The 15,199-nt window shown below is 42.7% G+C and overlaps 3 protein-coding genes across 3 annotated transcripts; all 3 read right to left on the bottom strand.

The window, feature by feature from the left end:
• Positions 1-6,284: 6,284 nt before the first annotated feature.
• Positions 6,285-7,220, bottom strand: LOC127791555 (uncharacterized). The gene has a single exon (XM_052321539.1). It carries the CDS (start codon positions 7,218-7,220, stop codon positions 6,285-6,287), a length of 936 nt encoding a protein of 311 aa, XP_052177499.1.
• Positions 7,221-11,284: 4,064 nt separating this feature from the next.
• Positions 11,285-13,120, bottom strand: LOC127792495 (uncharacterized protein At4g26485-like). Its single transcript, XM_052322999.1, has 3 exons — positions 12,600-13,120; positions 12,274-12,472; positions 11,285-11,666 (listed from the first exon to the last, which is right to left on the bottom strand). The coding sequence occupies exons 1-3, from the start codon at positions 12,772-12,774 to the stop codon at positions 11,387-11,389; spliced, it is 654 nt and encodes a 217-aa protein (XP_052178959.1). The 5' UTR covers positions 12,775-13,120; the 3' UTR covers positions 11,285-11,386.
• A 374-nt stretch (positions 13,121-13,494) lies between these two features.
• LOC127791554 (uncharacterized protein At4g26485-like) lies at positions 13,495-14,968 on the bottom strand. Its single transcript, XM_052321538.1, has 3 exons — positions 14,794-14,968; positions 14,466-14,664; positions 13,495-13,895 (listed from the first exon to the last, which is right to left on the bottom strand). The coding sequence occupies exons 1-3, from the start codon at positions 14,966-14,968 to the stop codon at positions 13,625-13,627; spliced, it is 645 nt and encodes a 214-aa protein (XP_052177498.1). The 3' UTR covers positions 13,495-13,624.
• Positions 14,969-15,199: the final 231 nt, after the last annotated feature.

Here is a 15,199-nt window from a genome sequence, read left to right as displayed (position 1 = left end):
TATGAAAATATTTAATTTTAAATAAAGATTAATTTATATAATTTTATTTATATTTCAATTGTATTTAATTTAATTTAATTAAGCAAATTATTTTTTTAATTTTTACATTCTTACATGATTTAAAATAATTTAATTTATTTTTTATTATTTTTTAATATAATTTAATTTTAATATATAGTTTTAATTTTGTAATTATTTATTTTTTAATTTTTAAATTCTTAAATGATTTAAAATAATTTAATTTTATTTAAATTTTAATATATATTTTTATTTTTTAATTTAAAAAATAATTTAGTGACGGGAGCCTCGTCACTGATCAGCGACGGGTAGCACCCGTCACAAAATTTTGAAAAAATAATTTAATTTTATTTGAATTTATATATATATATATTTAAAAATAATTTGGTGATTGGCGTTGCTGTCACTGATCACCTATGGGTACCGCCCATCACAGAATTTAATTTTATTTGAATTTTAATATATATTTTATTTTTTTTAAATAATTTAGTGACGGGAATTTCCGTCGCTGATCAACGATGGGTAATGCCCGCCATAGATTTTTGAAAAATAATTTAATTTTTATTTATTTTATTTAAATTTTAATATATATATTTTTTATTTAATTTAACGGGTTTTAGTGACGTCGTATGCCGCCACATACCGCCTTCCTTGTGGGACTCGTCTGATAGTCCCTTCCCCTGGTGACCACGCAGCTTTTCCCCCCATGGGATTTGTTGCCATTAGCCCCCAACACTTAGAATTCGGTTTTAGGTGTCCACTTCAGCCCTACCTCATAGATATTCTGAACGACCTTAAGCTTGCCCCTTTCCAGTTGACTCCTAACTCGTACGCCCAAATAACCTCCCTTGCCATCCTCTTCAAAAAGAACAAACTTCCTATTCCAACTCCTAAAGTACTTAGGTACCTTTACTCTTTCAAAGGTACCAAGGAGGGGCTGTACTACATGGCAGCTCGCTTCTCGAACTGGAAGAGGGTCTTGCCTCAAGGAAGGGCCAAAGACAGGTCCAATGTTGGAGACTACAAGTCCCAATGGTTCTACCTGTCTTGTTCTTCTCTTAAAGACCTCAACAACTTCAGTTTTGTTCTCGTGCCAAGTGAGTAGAAGTTTTTTTTTTTTTTTGTAATCGTCAATTCGGCCATGCCTATCTTTGCTTCACATGTGTCTTTTTGATTTTACAGACGTCACCGGGGGGCAGCCTAAACTAACTATCTCCGAAGCGCAAGATCTTTAAGCGGCCTCGGACCTGAAGACCGATGAAGACAATTGTGAGTTCTGTGAGTCCATTCGTTGCGACTATCAGCTCGCCCCTTCCTTTAGCATCAAGGAAGTCAAAAAGGGCGACATCGAAATTCGAGGCCAAAGAGAGATAAGGTCGATTTTTGACGAAGCTGACTTTGACGGGAGTCCAGTCAGGGAGAGTAGAGCTCGCGATGAGGTTATCGTTGCAACATTACCGACACTATTCTAGGCGATGAGGCTCCAACTTGAACGACCCAGTTCTTTCGCACTCTCTAGCGTCCCTAAGGCTGTTAGCTCATCCTCTTCCCTTGCAAAGGCCCAAGGGCTTGGGGCCCGCACTAAAGCAACCAGTTCGAGACACGATCCCATCAGTCTGCCTGGTGCTGACCCCATACCAGCGGCCGCGGTTCCCTAAAGGTCAGTTCCTGCTGGCGCCTCTTCGCAGTCCAGGGCAACTGAAACCGCTGTGAGTCGCGGGAAATCCGTGGCTCACTAGGAAACTTCTAGAAGCAAAAGGAAGATCCCTCCAACCTCGCAGCTCGGTTAGCGGGCCCAGGCAGACAAGAGGAAGAGAACGAGCACCTCTGCGGGGCCGAACGTGTCTGACGTCGTGGCTAGTGGGACGTACTTCGCCTTCCTTTTTGATAGCATGGACTGGGTCCTTGGTAATTATGCCAGGAGCCTGGACAGGAGGGAAGTATCAGGTGAGGTGCTTGAGGATTACGTCGCTTGCCACAGTCTCCTGGTGAGGTTCCTTTTCTCAACCTTGCACTTTTTTATCTTACCTTTTTTGAGCGTGTTGAACCCTCTGATTTTGTAGGCTTCCTTGGGCGTCTTTAAGCTGAAGGAAGAAAGAACTCGCACCAAGACAGATACGAAGAAGCTCGAGGCTACTTCCGAGGGGTTAAAAAGAGACAAGAAGAATTGGAGGAGAGCCTGGCCTTCGTGATCGGTGAATCCTGAAAATACCGGAGCCAGGCCGAAGGCTTAGAGGACCGAGTAAGAGAAGCCGAGAGGGCCAAGAATCAGGTCGAGGACGAATTGTATCGTCAGAAACAAATGCTCGACTTGGCCTGTTCCCAAGCCACCTCGAAGCTAAATAAAGCGGAGATAGACTTGGCTACTATGCGAGGCGAACTGGAGCGAGCTCGGCTGGAGGTTGAGCAGTTGAAAGTCGACATCGAGGTCTGGGTCGCAAGGGAGTGTGAGGAGGTCGAATCTGGTGTCTGCAGTGCCTTCCTTTTTACTTTGTGGAAAGTGCACCCAGACCTCGAAATTCTCATTCTTTGGCGAGGAAGTAGTGGAGACAGTGAAGAAATATGTCCCTGATGCTGCGAGCTCCAAAGTCGACGCCCCTGCATCTGAACCTGACCAGGCCATGATCGATCTTTCTACTGAGGACACCACCAACCTTGCTTCCCAAGGCGCAGCGACTCCAAGACAAGATCCTCCAGGCCATTTTCTTTTTCTTCCTTCATTGTTGTACTTGAATTTTGGGAGCAATACATTTCTTTTGTTCAATTAACTTTCTGCTTCTTTGTTATTTGCTGTGAACTTTGAAAACACAGCATAAAAACGAGCTTAAGTCCAGTTAACTCGAGTACATCTTTAACTTGTAAATAAGAAAATTTGAAAACGAGCAGCTTTAAACAACACATCGAATAAGATATTGTTAGCTCGAGCCGCATGCTCAATAGGTTATGATCGCGGGATCAAATCCAAACTAACATGCAGTAGCATGATAGTCGTTAAATTAATTCACATTTTGCCGTCAAGTTATACGCCCAGGTAGGCCATGGTTTGCTCCCAGCTAACGTACCATGACTTTTGAGGGCTTTGGTGAGGTTAAGATGAACACTTAGGCAGGTCACAGTTCATGCGTTTTGTCAAGATAAGAGGACCCCAGCCAGTGAACCATGACTTAGGAGTTTTTAAGGGTGGTGACTTATTTTAGTGCCAAACCATGACACTGAGGCCAAGATGAATGGGCTTCATTTTGCTAACCATGACCTAGGGTGAAGACTAAGATGAATGCTTAAATAAGCCACAAACCATGGCACGTTGGCCAAGTTGAATGGGCCCCAGCTCGCAAACCATAGTCTTATAACCCTCCAGTTATTTTCTGATTCTTATTCTTAACAACCAAAGCGTGGGTGTAAAAAAAAGATTTAATAGAGATAAAAGACACGTTAATATAGTTCAAACAGAATTTTTTTGCTTGACTTAATGAAGAAAATATGGAAGAAAGTTCAAACGTCAGTTGGTAATTGAAAATGTGAGAAAAGGGGAAAATGTTTGCTTATCGAAAATATGGTCTCAAATGCTCCGCGTTCCAAGCTCGCGGGAGAGCTGCTTTGTCCATGTCGGCCAAGTGATATGCTCCGTTGCTGAGGTTTTCCTTCACGGTATAGGGGCCTTCCCAGCTCAGGCCCAACATCCATTCACTGTTCTTTTGAGCTCTGAAGAGGACAAGGCGCAGCACAAGATCGTTGACTTTGTAGCATCGGACTCGGACCTTCCGATTATAGTATCTTGCCATGCGTTGTTGATAAATTACGACTCTCAAGTGAGCTGTCTCCCTTGTTTTCTTAAGCAGATCGAGGCTTGAGGCTAGTAGTTGGTCTTTGTTCTCTTAGTTGAAAATGGCTCTTCGCTGGCTTGTTACTTCATTTTTCGCTGGGATCATCGCCTCGGATCCATATACCATAGAAAAAGGGGTTTCTCCCGTGGTTGTGCGAGCTGTAGTTCGATATGCCCAGAGCACGGTTTGTAGTTCATCCACCCAGGCTCCCTTTCTTGATTCCAACCTGGTCTTTAATATTTGCTTGATTATCTTGTTTACGGCTTCGACTTGACCGTTGGCTTGTCGGTGGTCTATGGCTGTGAAGCTTTTCCTGATCCCCAGTGACTCACAAAATTGTACGAACTGCTCGCTGGTAAACTGGGTCCCATTATCGGTGACTATTTGTTGAGGGACACCGAACTTGCAGATGATGTTGTTCCATAAAAAACTTTCTACCTTTGTGGTAGATATCTGTACGAGCTCATTTGCCTCCGCCCCACTTAGTGAAGTAATCTACAGCCACGATAGTGTGCTTACACCCGCCACGAGCTGTTGGAAGTGGCCCGATCAAGTCGATGCCCTATATGGCGAAAGGCCAAGGGCTGCTCATTTGTTGAAGATAGGCGGGGGGAGCTCATGGCACTTTAGAAAATCTTTGGCATGCGTCGCACCTCCTCACCAAGTCCGCAGCGTCTCGCTTCATGATAGGCCAGTAAAAACCCTGGTGAAATACCTTTTGAGCTAAGGACACTCCCCTAACATGATTGCCGTAGTGGTTGGCATGGATTTCATTGAGAACCACTTGGCAATCAGGCTCATCGATGCATCTAAGTAATGGGACTGAGAACCCCCGCTTGTATAGCACGTTATCACAAATGCAATATCTGGCCGCCTGGGCTCGAATCCGCCATGCATCCAGCTTGTCGCTTGGCAATTGTCCTCATTACAAGTAGTCCACGATCGGCTTCATCCATGAATCTGGCCTTAGCTCAATTGTCAACGTCTCATTTTTTTCCTCTGCGCTCGGTGCTGTTAGGAACTCTATGGGGATGGCTCCTAATGAGTCAGCTTTTCCAACTGAAGCCAAACAAGCTAAGGCATCAGCATGAGAGTTCTGGCTCTGCGGGACTTGATTTACTTCGCACTCCTCGAAGAAGCGTAACAACTCTTGAACTTTCTAGAGGTATGCTACCATCTTTGGGCCCTTTGCCTGATATTCCCCTTGTACTTGACAGACCACGAGCTGGGAGTCGCTGAAAATTTTTAATCGCCCCGCCTTGAGTTCTTTTGCTAAGCGGAGACCAGCTAGCAGTGCTTCGTATTCGCCCTCATTGTTGGTTGCTCTAAATCCGAACCTCAATGCGTAGGGGATTTTATGTCCCTCCAGGCTCACCAGGAGTACACCAGCTCCTGACCCATGTTCGCTGGAAGAGCCGTCAACAAATAATTCCCAAACTGACGAGGTTGGGGGGATTGGTTCTTCTGCAGGTCTTGTGAATTCTGCAATGAAGTCTACCAGTATTTGATCCTTTATGGCTGTCCTTGGCTTGTATTCTATGTTGAATTGGGTGAGGTCAATAGCCTACTTGAGGAGGCGGTCGGATGAATCAGGCTTCTGTAAAATCTGCTTCAGTGGGTACTTGGTTAGCACACTGATCTGATGGGCTTAGAAATAGGGGCGTAGCTTTTGGGACGCGGTCACTAGGGAAAAAGCGAGCTTTTACATGGAGAGTATCTTATTTCTACGTCAAGTAGCTTGTGGCTTACATAGTATACCGGGTATCGGACCCGGTCTTCTTCTAGGACTAGGGCGGTGCTCACTGCGTACTCAAACACCCCTAGGTAAACAATCAGTTCCTCCCATTCCTTTAGCTTTGACATGAGGGGAGCCCGCCCCATATATTGTTTCAACTGCTGGAAAGCAGTCTTGCACTCTTCCGTCCATTTGAAGCTATTTGCTTTCTTCAGGATTTTGAAAAATGGGATGGATTTATCAAAAGATTTGGAGACGAACCTACTAAGGGTCGTGACCTGTCCATTTAGGCTTTGCACTTCCTTAGTCTTAGTGGGCGATCGCATGTCAAGTAAAGCTCGAATTTTCTCGGGGTTGGCCTCGATTCCCCTTTCGTTCACCATGAATCCCAAAAACTTTTCAGAAGCCACACCGAACGAGCATTTGAGTGGATTTAACTTCATCTTGTACTTCCTCAAAATCTGGAATGCTTCTCCCAGGCCGCTGACATGGTTGGCAACCTGTCTGGATTTCACTAGCATATCATCGACGTATACTTCCATGGTCTTTCCAAGTAGATCTCCTAACATCATGTTAACTAGCCGTTAGTACATCGCCCCTGCATTTCTAAGTCCGAAGGGCATTACCTTGTAACAGTATAATCCTCGGTTCGTCATAAAGGAGGTATGCTCTTCCTCGTCGGGGTTCATAGGGATCTGATTGTACCCCTAATAGGCATCCATGGAGCTCAGAAGCTGGTGGTCGGCCGTTGCACCCACGAGCTGGTCAATTCTTGGCAGAGGGAAGCTGTCTTTCAGGCAAGCTTTGTTTAGGTCTGTGAAGTCAATGCAAGTTCTCCACTTCACATTCTTCTTCTTCACCAGGACCAGGTTTGCCACCCATGTCGAGTATTGGGCTTCCCGGATAAATCTGCTGGCTAGGAGCTTGTCTACTTCTTCCTTCAAGGCCGCATACCGCTCAGTCATCATTGGCTTCCTCCTCTGACGAACCGGCTTATGGTTGGGGTTGATATTGAGCCGATGCTGCAATATCCTTGAATCTATTCCCACCATATCTTCGTGGTTCCATGCGAACACGTCCAGATTTGCTTTAAGGAATTTGGTCAGTTGCGATTTTACCTCGAGGGAGAGGCCTTTGCCCACCTGGAGGCGCCTTTTAACGTTTAAGCTACTGACTATAACATCTTCTAGCTCGTCTGTCGGGCTGGCGGTTCGGTCGCAATCCACGTCGCATGGATCCAGGTCGTGGCTGATTCCCTGGCCATTAGTGACTCGGGCCTCCCCTCCGGAAACCATATTTATCTTTTTTCCTTTAAGCCCTATTTTCAGTGCTTCCTCGTAACAGTGTCTCGCCGAATGCTGCTCGCCCTTTACACAACCGGTCCCTTTAGGGGTCGAGAATTTGATGGTCAGGGCCTTGGTTGAGACAACTAGGTCCAGGTCGTTCATGTCAGGCCTACCCATAATGACATTGTAAGCGGAAGGACCGTCAATGATGAGGAAGTCCGCTATTGCTGTGGCCTGGAGGTCTAATTCCCCAATTGTTAATGGGAGCCTTATACGCCCTTTCGAGATTATCGCATCGCCAATGAACTCGTATAGTGGCTCCAGAGAGGATGTCAGCTGGTCCGGCCTTAACCCCATCTAGTTGAAACATCCCTTGTACATGACGTTCACTAAGCTACCTGTGTCGATCATGACTCTCCGTACTTCCATATTGCCAATCCAAGCTCGGATCACGAGGGCGTAATTGTGCGGGCAGTGCACGCATTTGAAATCATCTTTAGTGAAAGAGACGTCTTCCAAAGTTATCTTGGTTTTCTTGGAAGGTCCCTCTTGGCTGCCATCCCCAACAAGCAGAAGGTGGCCGGCTTTCCGAACATATCGCTTGTGCGACCTGTTGGAAGTCCCTGCGATATGAGGCCCCCCATGGATAGTAAAGATAGTTCTCACCGTAGGTGTCTGGTCCTACTCGGGAGCTCGGTAAGGACTTTATTGAGCCGGCTGTTTGGCCTATTGATCCCTAGGACGCACCACATAGTCACGCAGCTGACCCCTCCTGATTAGTTCTTCACTTGCATCTTTTAGCGCCCATCACTCAGAGGTGGTGTGCCCCACTTCTTTGTGATAGGCACAGAATTTTCCCCTTGGTTCTGTACTTGTCGGGAGTCTTCAGAGGGCTAGGCCTTCCGAAATCTTCCTTGTTGCGCTCTATGGCGAAGATCCTATCCTGGGAGTCAGATAAGACATTGTAACTTTCATACCGACCTCAGCGTGCTGGTCGTTTAACCCCCTACTCGAACCTCGCCTTTTTGGCCGCCTGATCGTTGGGCTTCGTCCTCGACCCTCCTTGCGAGAGTCTTTATCAGCCCTTTTCTTGCTTTGGCCGGTGTGTTCCGCCCCCTTCTTCTGGTCGCTCGGCTTTTTCAAGCTGAATGCTTCCTCCCACCGGACCTCCTTCGTAGCTCGCTTGTAGAATTCGCCGAGGTCCCTTACCGGGGACTTGTAAATGCTTTCGTAGAGTTTCCCATCCTTCTGGAGCCCGGCGGAGATCGCGGTCAGGATACTTTCGTCAGAAGTGCTCTCAACATTATTCACTTCGCGCCTGAACCTTTCTATATAATCCTTCAAAGATTCGTTAGACCATTGGAATACTGTAGCGAGGTGGTATGTTGGGGCGAGCTGCCTTCGGAGCGACCTACACTGATCTATAAATTTCTTCTAGCATTCCTCCCAACTGCGAATACTACGAGGTGAAGTCTCCTTAGCCACGCCCAGGGGATATCTCCCTGGGTCGCAGGGAAAGCTCGGCATTTGGCCAATGAGCTGAAGGTTTGTAGGTCCATTTGGACATTGAAAGCGTCCAGGTGGTCAAAGGGATCGCTGTCCCCGTTATACTGAGGGATGCTGGGGACCTTAAATCTGCTGGGAAGGGGCTCTAGCTCGATTTCCCTAGAGAACGGGGTCCTTTCTTCACGGCTTTCCCTCCAATCGTGCGCCCCATGCCTGGCTTTCAGTTGCTGGATTCTCGATAGTAGTTCCCCCACTATGGGGTCCTGATTCGCCGAACGCCCGGTGGGGAGTTATTCTTCTTGTGCGGAAACTTGTCCTGAGTGATGGCGGTCTCGCGGGGGAGGTCACTCCCTATTCCCACGGTCATAGAAGTCGCAGTGGGCGCCATGGCTACTGCTGATCCCGACCGAGGAATCCCTATGTCGTGGATTCTCAAGTCGGCGATTTCCTCCATGGACATCTTCATGGCGATTTCTGTAAGGGCTTGCACCGGTCCTCTGTTTGGTGAGGTGCACCATTGGCTTCCCATCGTAGTATCGCCGCTCTTTCGCCCTTTGAGAATGTAGGTTAGAGGAGCGGACTAAGCCAGCTCGCCGCGTGTCCCTTCCAACTTCTCTTTCCTCTAGAGGGGGTCTTCCGCCTGGAGGTCGAGAGGCAGTCGCCTGCGCATGTGCTGTCTGGACTTGCATTTGCGCTAGCACCTTTACTGCATTAGCGAGCTGCATGACAGTGTTCTCCAATGTTTCTTGACATTGCTGTCACATATGCGTTACTCCCGCGTCAGTGATAGGAGTCACGGGCGGGTAGGGGCACCACGAAGGGACTCCATGGATGGCTTCGGTCGGAGGAGTCATGGAGGTGGACACCACAACTCCCCCAGCTTGTGGAATCTCCAGCATAGGGTCAGCATGATTCGCAGGTTGTTTGGTCGTTGCTCCAGAACCTCTCGTGTTTCTGGTTTTCGGCATTGGTGTTTTACCAGAGCGGGCCCTCATTCTAACGCCAAAATGTCGACGTTCGGAATTGGTCAACGGAGATTTATAGGCCCGCACCAGTATGGTAGATCTAAGAGAGGAACAGTGAGGTATCCGGTCCGATTTGCTGAGTCGCCTGCCTATCCCTGCAAGATACTCCGAAACTCAAGTTAGTCAGCGAGCAAGCAAGTGTATCAAGTGTTTTTAAGTTGGCGAAAAAGAGTACATACCCCGGCCCTCCAGAGGGCTAGTCGATATATATATTAGCAGAAGCTTCTTTGCATGCTCCGTACTTGTACAGGTGATGGGATGGAATAGTCGGCGAGGGCGTCCCTGTTGCGGCGAGGTGTCGACGAGACCTTCATTAATGAGGATGGGATCTGCCATTAATGGGATGGGATCTGAGGTGGATGTCCGAAAACCTAGGCGCAACTGTAATGATGTTGTTGTTAGAAGGCCAGGATGGGACTAGCATGGGCCGGCCAAATGGGCCGAGGGAATGGGCCTGAAGGGTCCAATTAGGGTGGCCCTTGGCCTGATGATATGCCGCGACACACGCCCTTTCTACAATGCGAGCTGACGAGTTATGGAGATTGCTGGGAACTTGCTCAGAACATGGCTGGGGGCTTGCCCAAACACGCTGACGAGTTAGAGGTGCTACCGGGAGCTCGCTTGGTCCCGACGTTTGATCCTGGGCTTTAGCATTATCTGAGCTCGCTTTGACGAGCTCAGTTCGATTTTTACTGGACCTTGAGCATTTTGACTGAATCACTACATTAAGTCCAACCCACACAGAGTAAAGCTAGAAATACCCGTAACAAAATTCAATTTATTATAATATTTAATAAAATGGCTATTAGTTTAAGTAAATAGAGCATTGGTTCAAGGTACTTTATTTTTAACATTCAAATACTTTTAAATGTTTTAAGATATGATGTTTTATTACCGATTACGATTGAATGATGATAGTAAAGAGTATAAAATACACTCTTTAACAAGTGGTGTCTTGATGACACTCATTAACAAAACCCATAATAGAATAGAATGGAATAATAGCAAATTTTAAGTAAAATATTAATTTTTTAAATTAAGATATAAAAAATGATCTACTTAGATATTGTCAATTAGTAAACTTAAAATTATTGTTTAAATTGACTTTTCTTTAATTAGGCTAAATCCCTCCTAAGTTTAACATGCCAAGCTATATGATTTATCACCTAATACCCATAATTTCTTTCAATTTCTCTGGGCCTATAGTTATTGGGCCTTTTGTATTTTATCTATGGAGAAAGTGTATTTTGTTGGGCCTTATTGTTTATTTTTGGGCTTTCATATTTTTGATAGGTTGAGCCTTACCCCATGCTCCTCTGTGGAGCCTTCATTTTTAATAAAATATAATTAAGAATAATGTTAAATATTTTCTTAAATGCAACTTGTTTTCTAAATTATTTTATTAATTAATTATAAATAAATCATATTTAAAATATTTAATTAGCTATATAAATTATTTGAAAATAAAATAAGATAAAAAAATATAGTGAGGTTTAATAACCTTCTTGGGGAAACACTCCAAAGAACACTTCCTATTGGCCTCCCCTCCTCTAAATCCATTTTGATGCGGCCATGCTCAACGAAAAGTTCGAGGGATTTTTTTCTAAGCAAAGGAACACCTTTTTTTCTTCACACATAAGTGATTCTCTTGCAATTTCAAATGTTTTATGTATTTCTTTGACGTGAAGTTATACATTACAATATCATCGAGATAGACCATCACGAACATGTCAAGATGGTTTTGGAGTACCTAACTCGAAAAGGTGTAAAAGGTGGATGGGCCATTAGTTAAAATGCTCTTATTTGCATCTTAACTATTAACTCAAAATAATTATTTTGCAATATCTTATAATCAATTTGAGTAATAACAGTACATATGTGTGTATAAATGTCTCAGAACATTCAGTTTTCAATTAAATGTCTTGCATTGCGTATCCAATATATATTCAGAACCCAAAGACTTGTAAAGATAGATCAAATAATTAAAGAGATTTAATTTAATTTCTTGCAGAACTTGAAAGTAGAGCATTCTCCAACTGGGAAAGTCTCGTCGCTTCTACTGCCGTGACCTCTCTTGTTTATATAACCTGGATATTCATATAAATAGAACTCCACTTCCTCAGCCAATTTCAGTCCCACACCCTCTGCCAATTTTTTTACTTTCCATTTACTGAATGGGTGAGACGTCTTGTGGGTTATGTGTACTTGGCCACTCTTTCTCAACATCTCATAAGCATTCCTAAGAAACCCCTTTACTACACTCTTGTGCAACCTGAAAAAATTAGTTAATCCATACACATCATCAGAAGGGTGGTAGTCTGCGTGGTTAATATTGGGTGCAAAATTTTTATGATTGAGGGTTTGGAAGTCACTTTTATTATTTATTTTATGATTTGCTGGTATTCTAAGGATATGATCCACGTGATTAACAAAGTAGAAGCCTATGATATTGTTAAAGAAGTTCTAGTAAGGGTTTACTAAGTTAACCTGTAATTGGATTTCTCCCATTTTAGTGAGAAAAAAGGAGGAAATAAAAAAAGAACACACACATATATATATATATATATATATATAAAATAAAGAAATGATATTATATATATAATGAGAGTATATATAAATATATATATAAATCTTCATATTTCTAATTATGCTAAATCCCTCGAAAACATACTTGTTATATATCTATCCACCTAGCTAAATACCCAAAATTTGTCTCAATTTCTTAACAATCCCTAAATTAAGAACAAGTTATTCTCTCAAAAGAATATAAACATATACATGGGGGGATGATGAAAGCACCAAAAAGGATATTATATATATAACGAGAACTATTAATAATGTTGATCCCTAGCTCGTTGTTTCTGAGTTGTTGTACTTACTTAATTTGGGAAGGATCGCTTTCTTTGAAAGTGAACCCTGCATGAGGGAAGTTGAAAACTATTCTATCGAACAGCTTGGAATCAAGGCGGGGATCTCTTATCATCGCCGTGGCATCCACTTGGTGCAAAATGGTGCAGCCCAACTGCTCCAGAAGCTGCAGATTAGTTCTCGCACTTGGGTGCTTCTCCTCGACCAGCTCTTCCATTAAATGTTTTCCAACATTGAATCCAACGTTTGAAGTTAGCGACTTAATTAATATATATATATATATATACATCGAACTGATTGATGATTGATTCAGAAACACGTACAGTAAATGACTAACCTCGAGAGTCCAAAGAGGTAGCGACCATGTTGCGAGCAGAGCCGAATGCAGTGGCTAAGGAAGCTGCGAATGAGAAATTTCCCTCGCCCACTAGCAGGATCTGGTGCCTGCTGCTGTAGTGCCGAATCCACCTCTCTTGTACTTTCTCATCGTTCATGGCAATGGCCCCTTCCATTCTTCAAGTATTTGTTTCCTCAATCACTTTAGAACAGCAAATACGTGTGTGCGTGCGTGCGCGTATATGTATCTTGGAAGATGCAATGAAACATGAATTTGACGAAGGAGACTGAAGCTACAGAATTGGGCCCTTTGCTCGAGGAAGAAATGATTGGGAATGTGGGGTAATGTGTGTATTAATGCTCAATCAAAGTATCAAAAGACAGCTTTGGATAAAGAAGAAGAGGGGAAAAAGAGGAAAGGGAAAGGGAAAGGGAAAGGAGGGAACTAAAAAGGAAGAGAAGTTGGTGAAGAACGAGGAGGAGAATGGCGGAAGGACTGTCTATTTGAACTCAAAGCGAAGGAATCCGCAACTCTTTTAACACTCCCTCCTCTTGTGTCAGCATACATACATACATACATACATATATACATATATATGTTATTTAAATACTTAAATTTGTTATTTATGAAAATACTTTTTATTAATATCTTATACTATGCGTGATATTAATATAAATATATAAAATATTCATAAAAATATCAAAGTTAAATATTTAAGTAACATTGTCCACAAATTAATTTCTTCTTGAAAAGGAAAGCAAGGAATAATGTGTGTTTTTTTTTTTTTTTTTTAAGTTTGGATCATAAAACAATATTAGGCTTTTGATTTATATTTATAATGGGAAAGCATCGTATTTAATTTAGTATAAATATTTATTTTTGATGTTATGAAATTTTGTTAATAAAGTATTTTTTTTTAAAATACTTTTTGTGTATCTTGTTTAAATATAAAAATTAACTCCACTTTCAAGACTTGTAAAGATAAGATCGAACATGACATAAATAATTAGAGAGATTTAATTTACTTACTTACAGAACTTGAAAGTAGAGCATTCTCTAACTGGGAAATTCCGGTCGCTTCTACTGCCATGGCCTCTCTTGTTTCTATAGCCTGGATATTGATATATACTGAACTCCACTTTCTCAGCCAAATTCAGTCCCACATCCTCTGCCAAATCTTCTATTTTCCATTTATTGTATGGGTGAGACGTCTTGAGGGTTATGTGTACTTGGCCACTCTCTCTCAACATCTCATAAGCATTCTTAAGAAACCCTTTTACTACACTGCTGTGCAGCCTGAAAAAATTAGTTAATCCATACACATCATCAGAAGGGTGGTACTCAACGTGGTTAATATTGGGTGCAAAATTTTTATGATTGAGGGTTTGGAAGTCACTTTTATTATTTATTTTATGATTTGCTGGTATTCTAATGATATGATCCACGTGATTAACAAAGTAGAAGCCTGTGATATTGTTAAAGAAGTTCTAGTAAGGGTTTACTAAGTTAACCTGTAATTGGATTTCTCCCATTTTAGTGAAAAAAAGGAGGAAATAAAAAAAGAATATATATATATATAAAATAAAGAAATGATATTATATATAAATATATATATAAATCTTCATATTTCTAATTATGCTAAATCCCTCGAAAACATACTTGTTATATATCCATCCACCTAGCTAATACCCAAAATTTGTCTCAATTTCTTAACAATCCCTAAATTAAGAACAAGTTATTCTCTCAAAAGAATATAAACATCTACATGGGGGGATGATGAAAGCACCAAAAAGGATATTATATATATAACGAGAACTATTAATAATGTTGATCCCTAGCTCGTTGTTTCTGAGTTGTTGTACTTACTTAATTTGGAAAGGATGACTTTCGTTGAAAGTGAACCCTGCATGAGGGAAGTTGAAAACTATTCTATCGAACAGCTTGGAATCAAGGCGGGGATCTCTTATCATCGCCGTGGCATCCACTTGGTGCAAAATGGTGCACCACAACTGCTCCAGAAGCTGCAGATTAGTTCTCGCACTTGGGTGCTTCTCCTCGACCAGATCTTCCATTAAATGTTTTCCAACATTGAATCCAACGTTTGAAGTTAGCGACTTAATTAATATATATATATATATATATATCTCGAACTGATTGATGATTGATTCAGAAACATGTACAGTAAATGACTAACCTCGAGAGTCCAAAGAGGTAGCGACCATGTTGCGAGCAGAGCCGAATGCAGTGGCTAAGGAAGCTGCGAATGAGAAATTTCCCTCGCCCACTAGCAGGATCTGGTGCCTGCTGCTGTAGTGCTGTATCCACCTCTCTTGTACTTTCTCATCGTTCACGGCAACGGCCCCTTCCATTCTTCAAGTATTTGTTTCCTCAATCACTTTAGAACAGCAAATACGTGTGTGCGCGCGCGCGCGTATATATATCTTAGAAGATGAAATGAAACATGAATTTATAAGACCACTGGCTAGGGTTAATTATGTGATGGATTAAAATGGGATCCTTTACACATCATACACGCTAATTCCGAAGAGTCCCTTGTTTCTGGTTCTGAGTTGGAACCCTGGGGAGAGGTCCGCCGGTCT

The sequence above is a fragment of the Diospyros lotus genome, chromosome 15, assembly GCF_014633365.1.
Source record: "Diospyros lotus cultivar Yz01 chromosome 15, ASM1463336v1, whole genome shotgun sequence".
NCBI classification, from domain to species: Eukaryota; Viridiplantae; Streptophyta; class Magnoliopsida; order Ericales; family Ebenaceae; genus Diospyros; species Diospyros lotus.
This window is presented reverse-complemented; position numbering and strand designations above follow the sequence as displayed.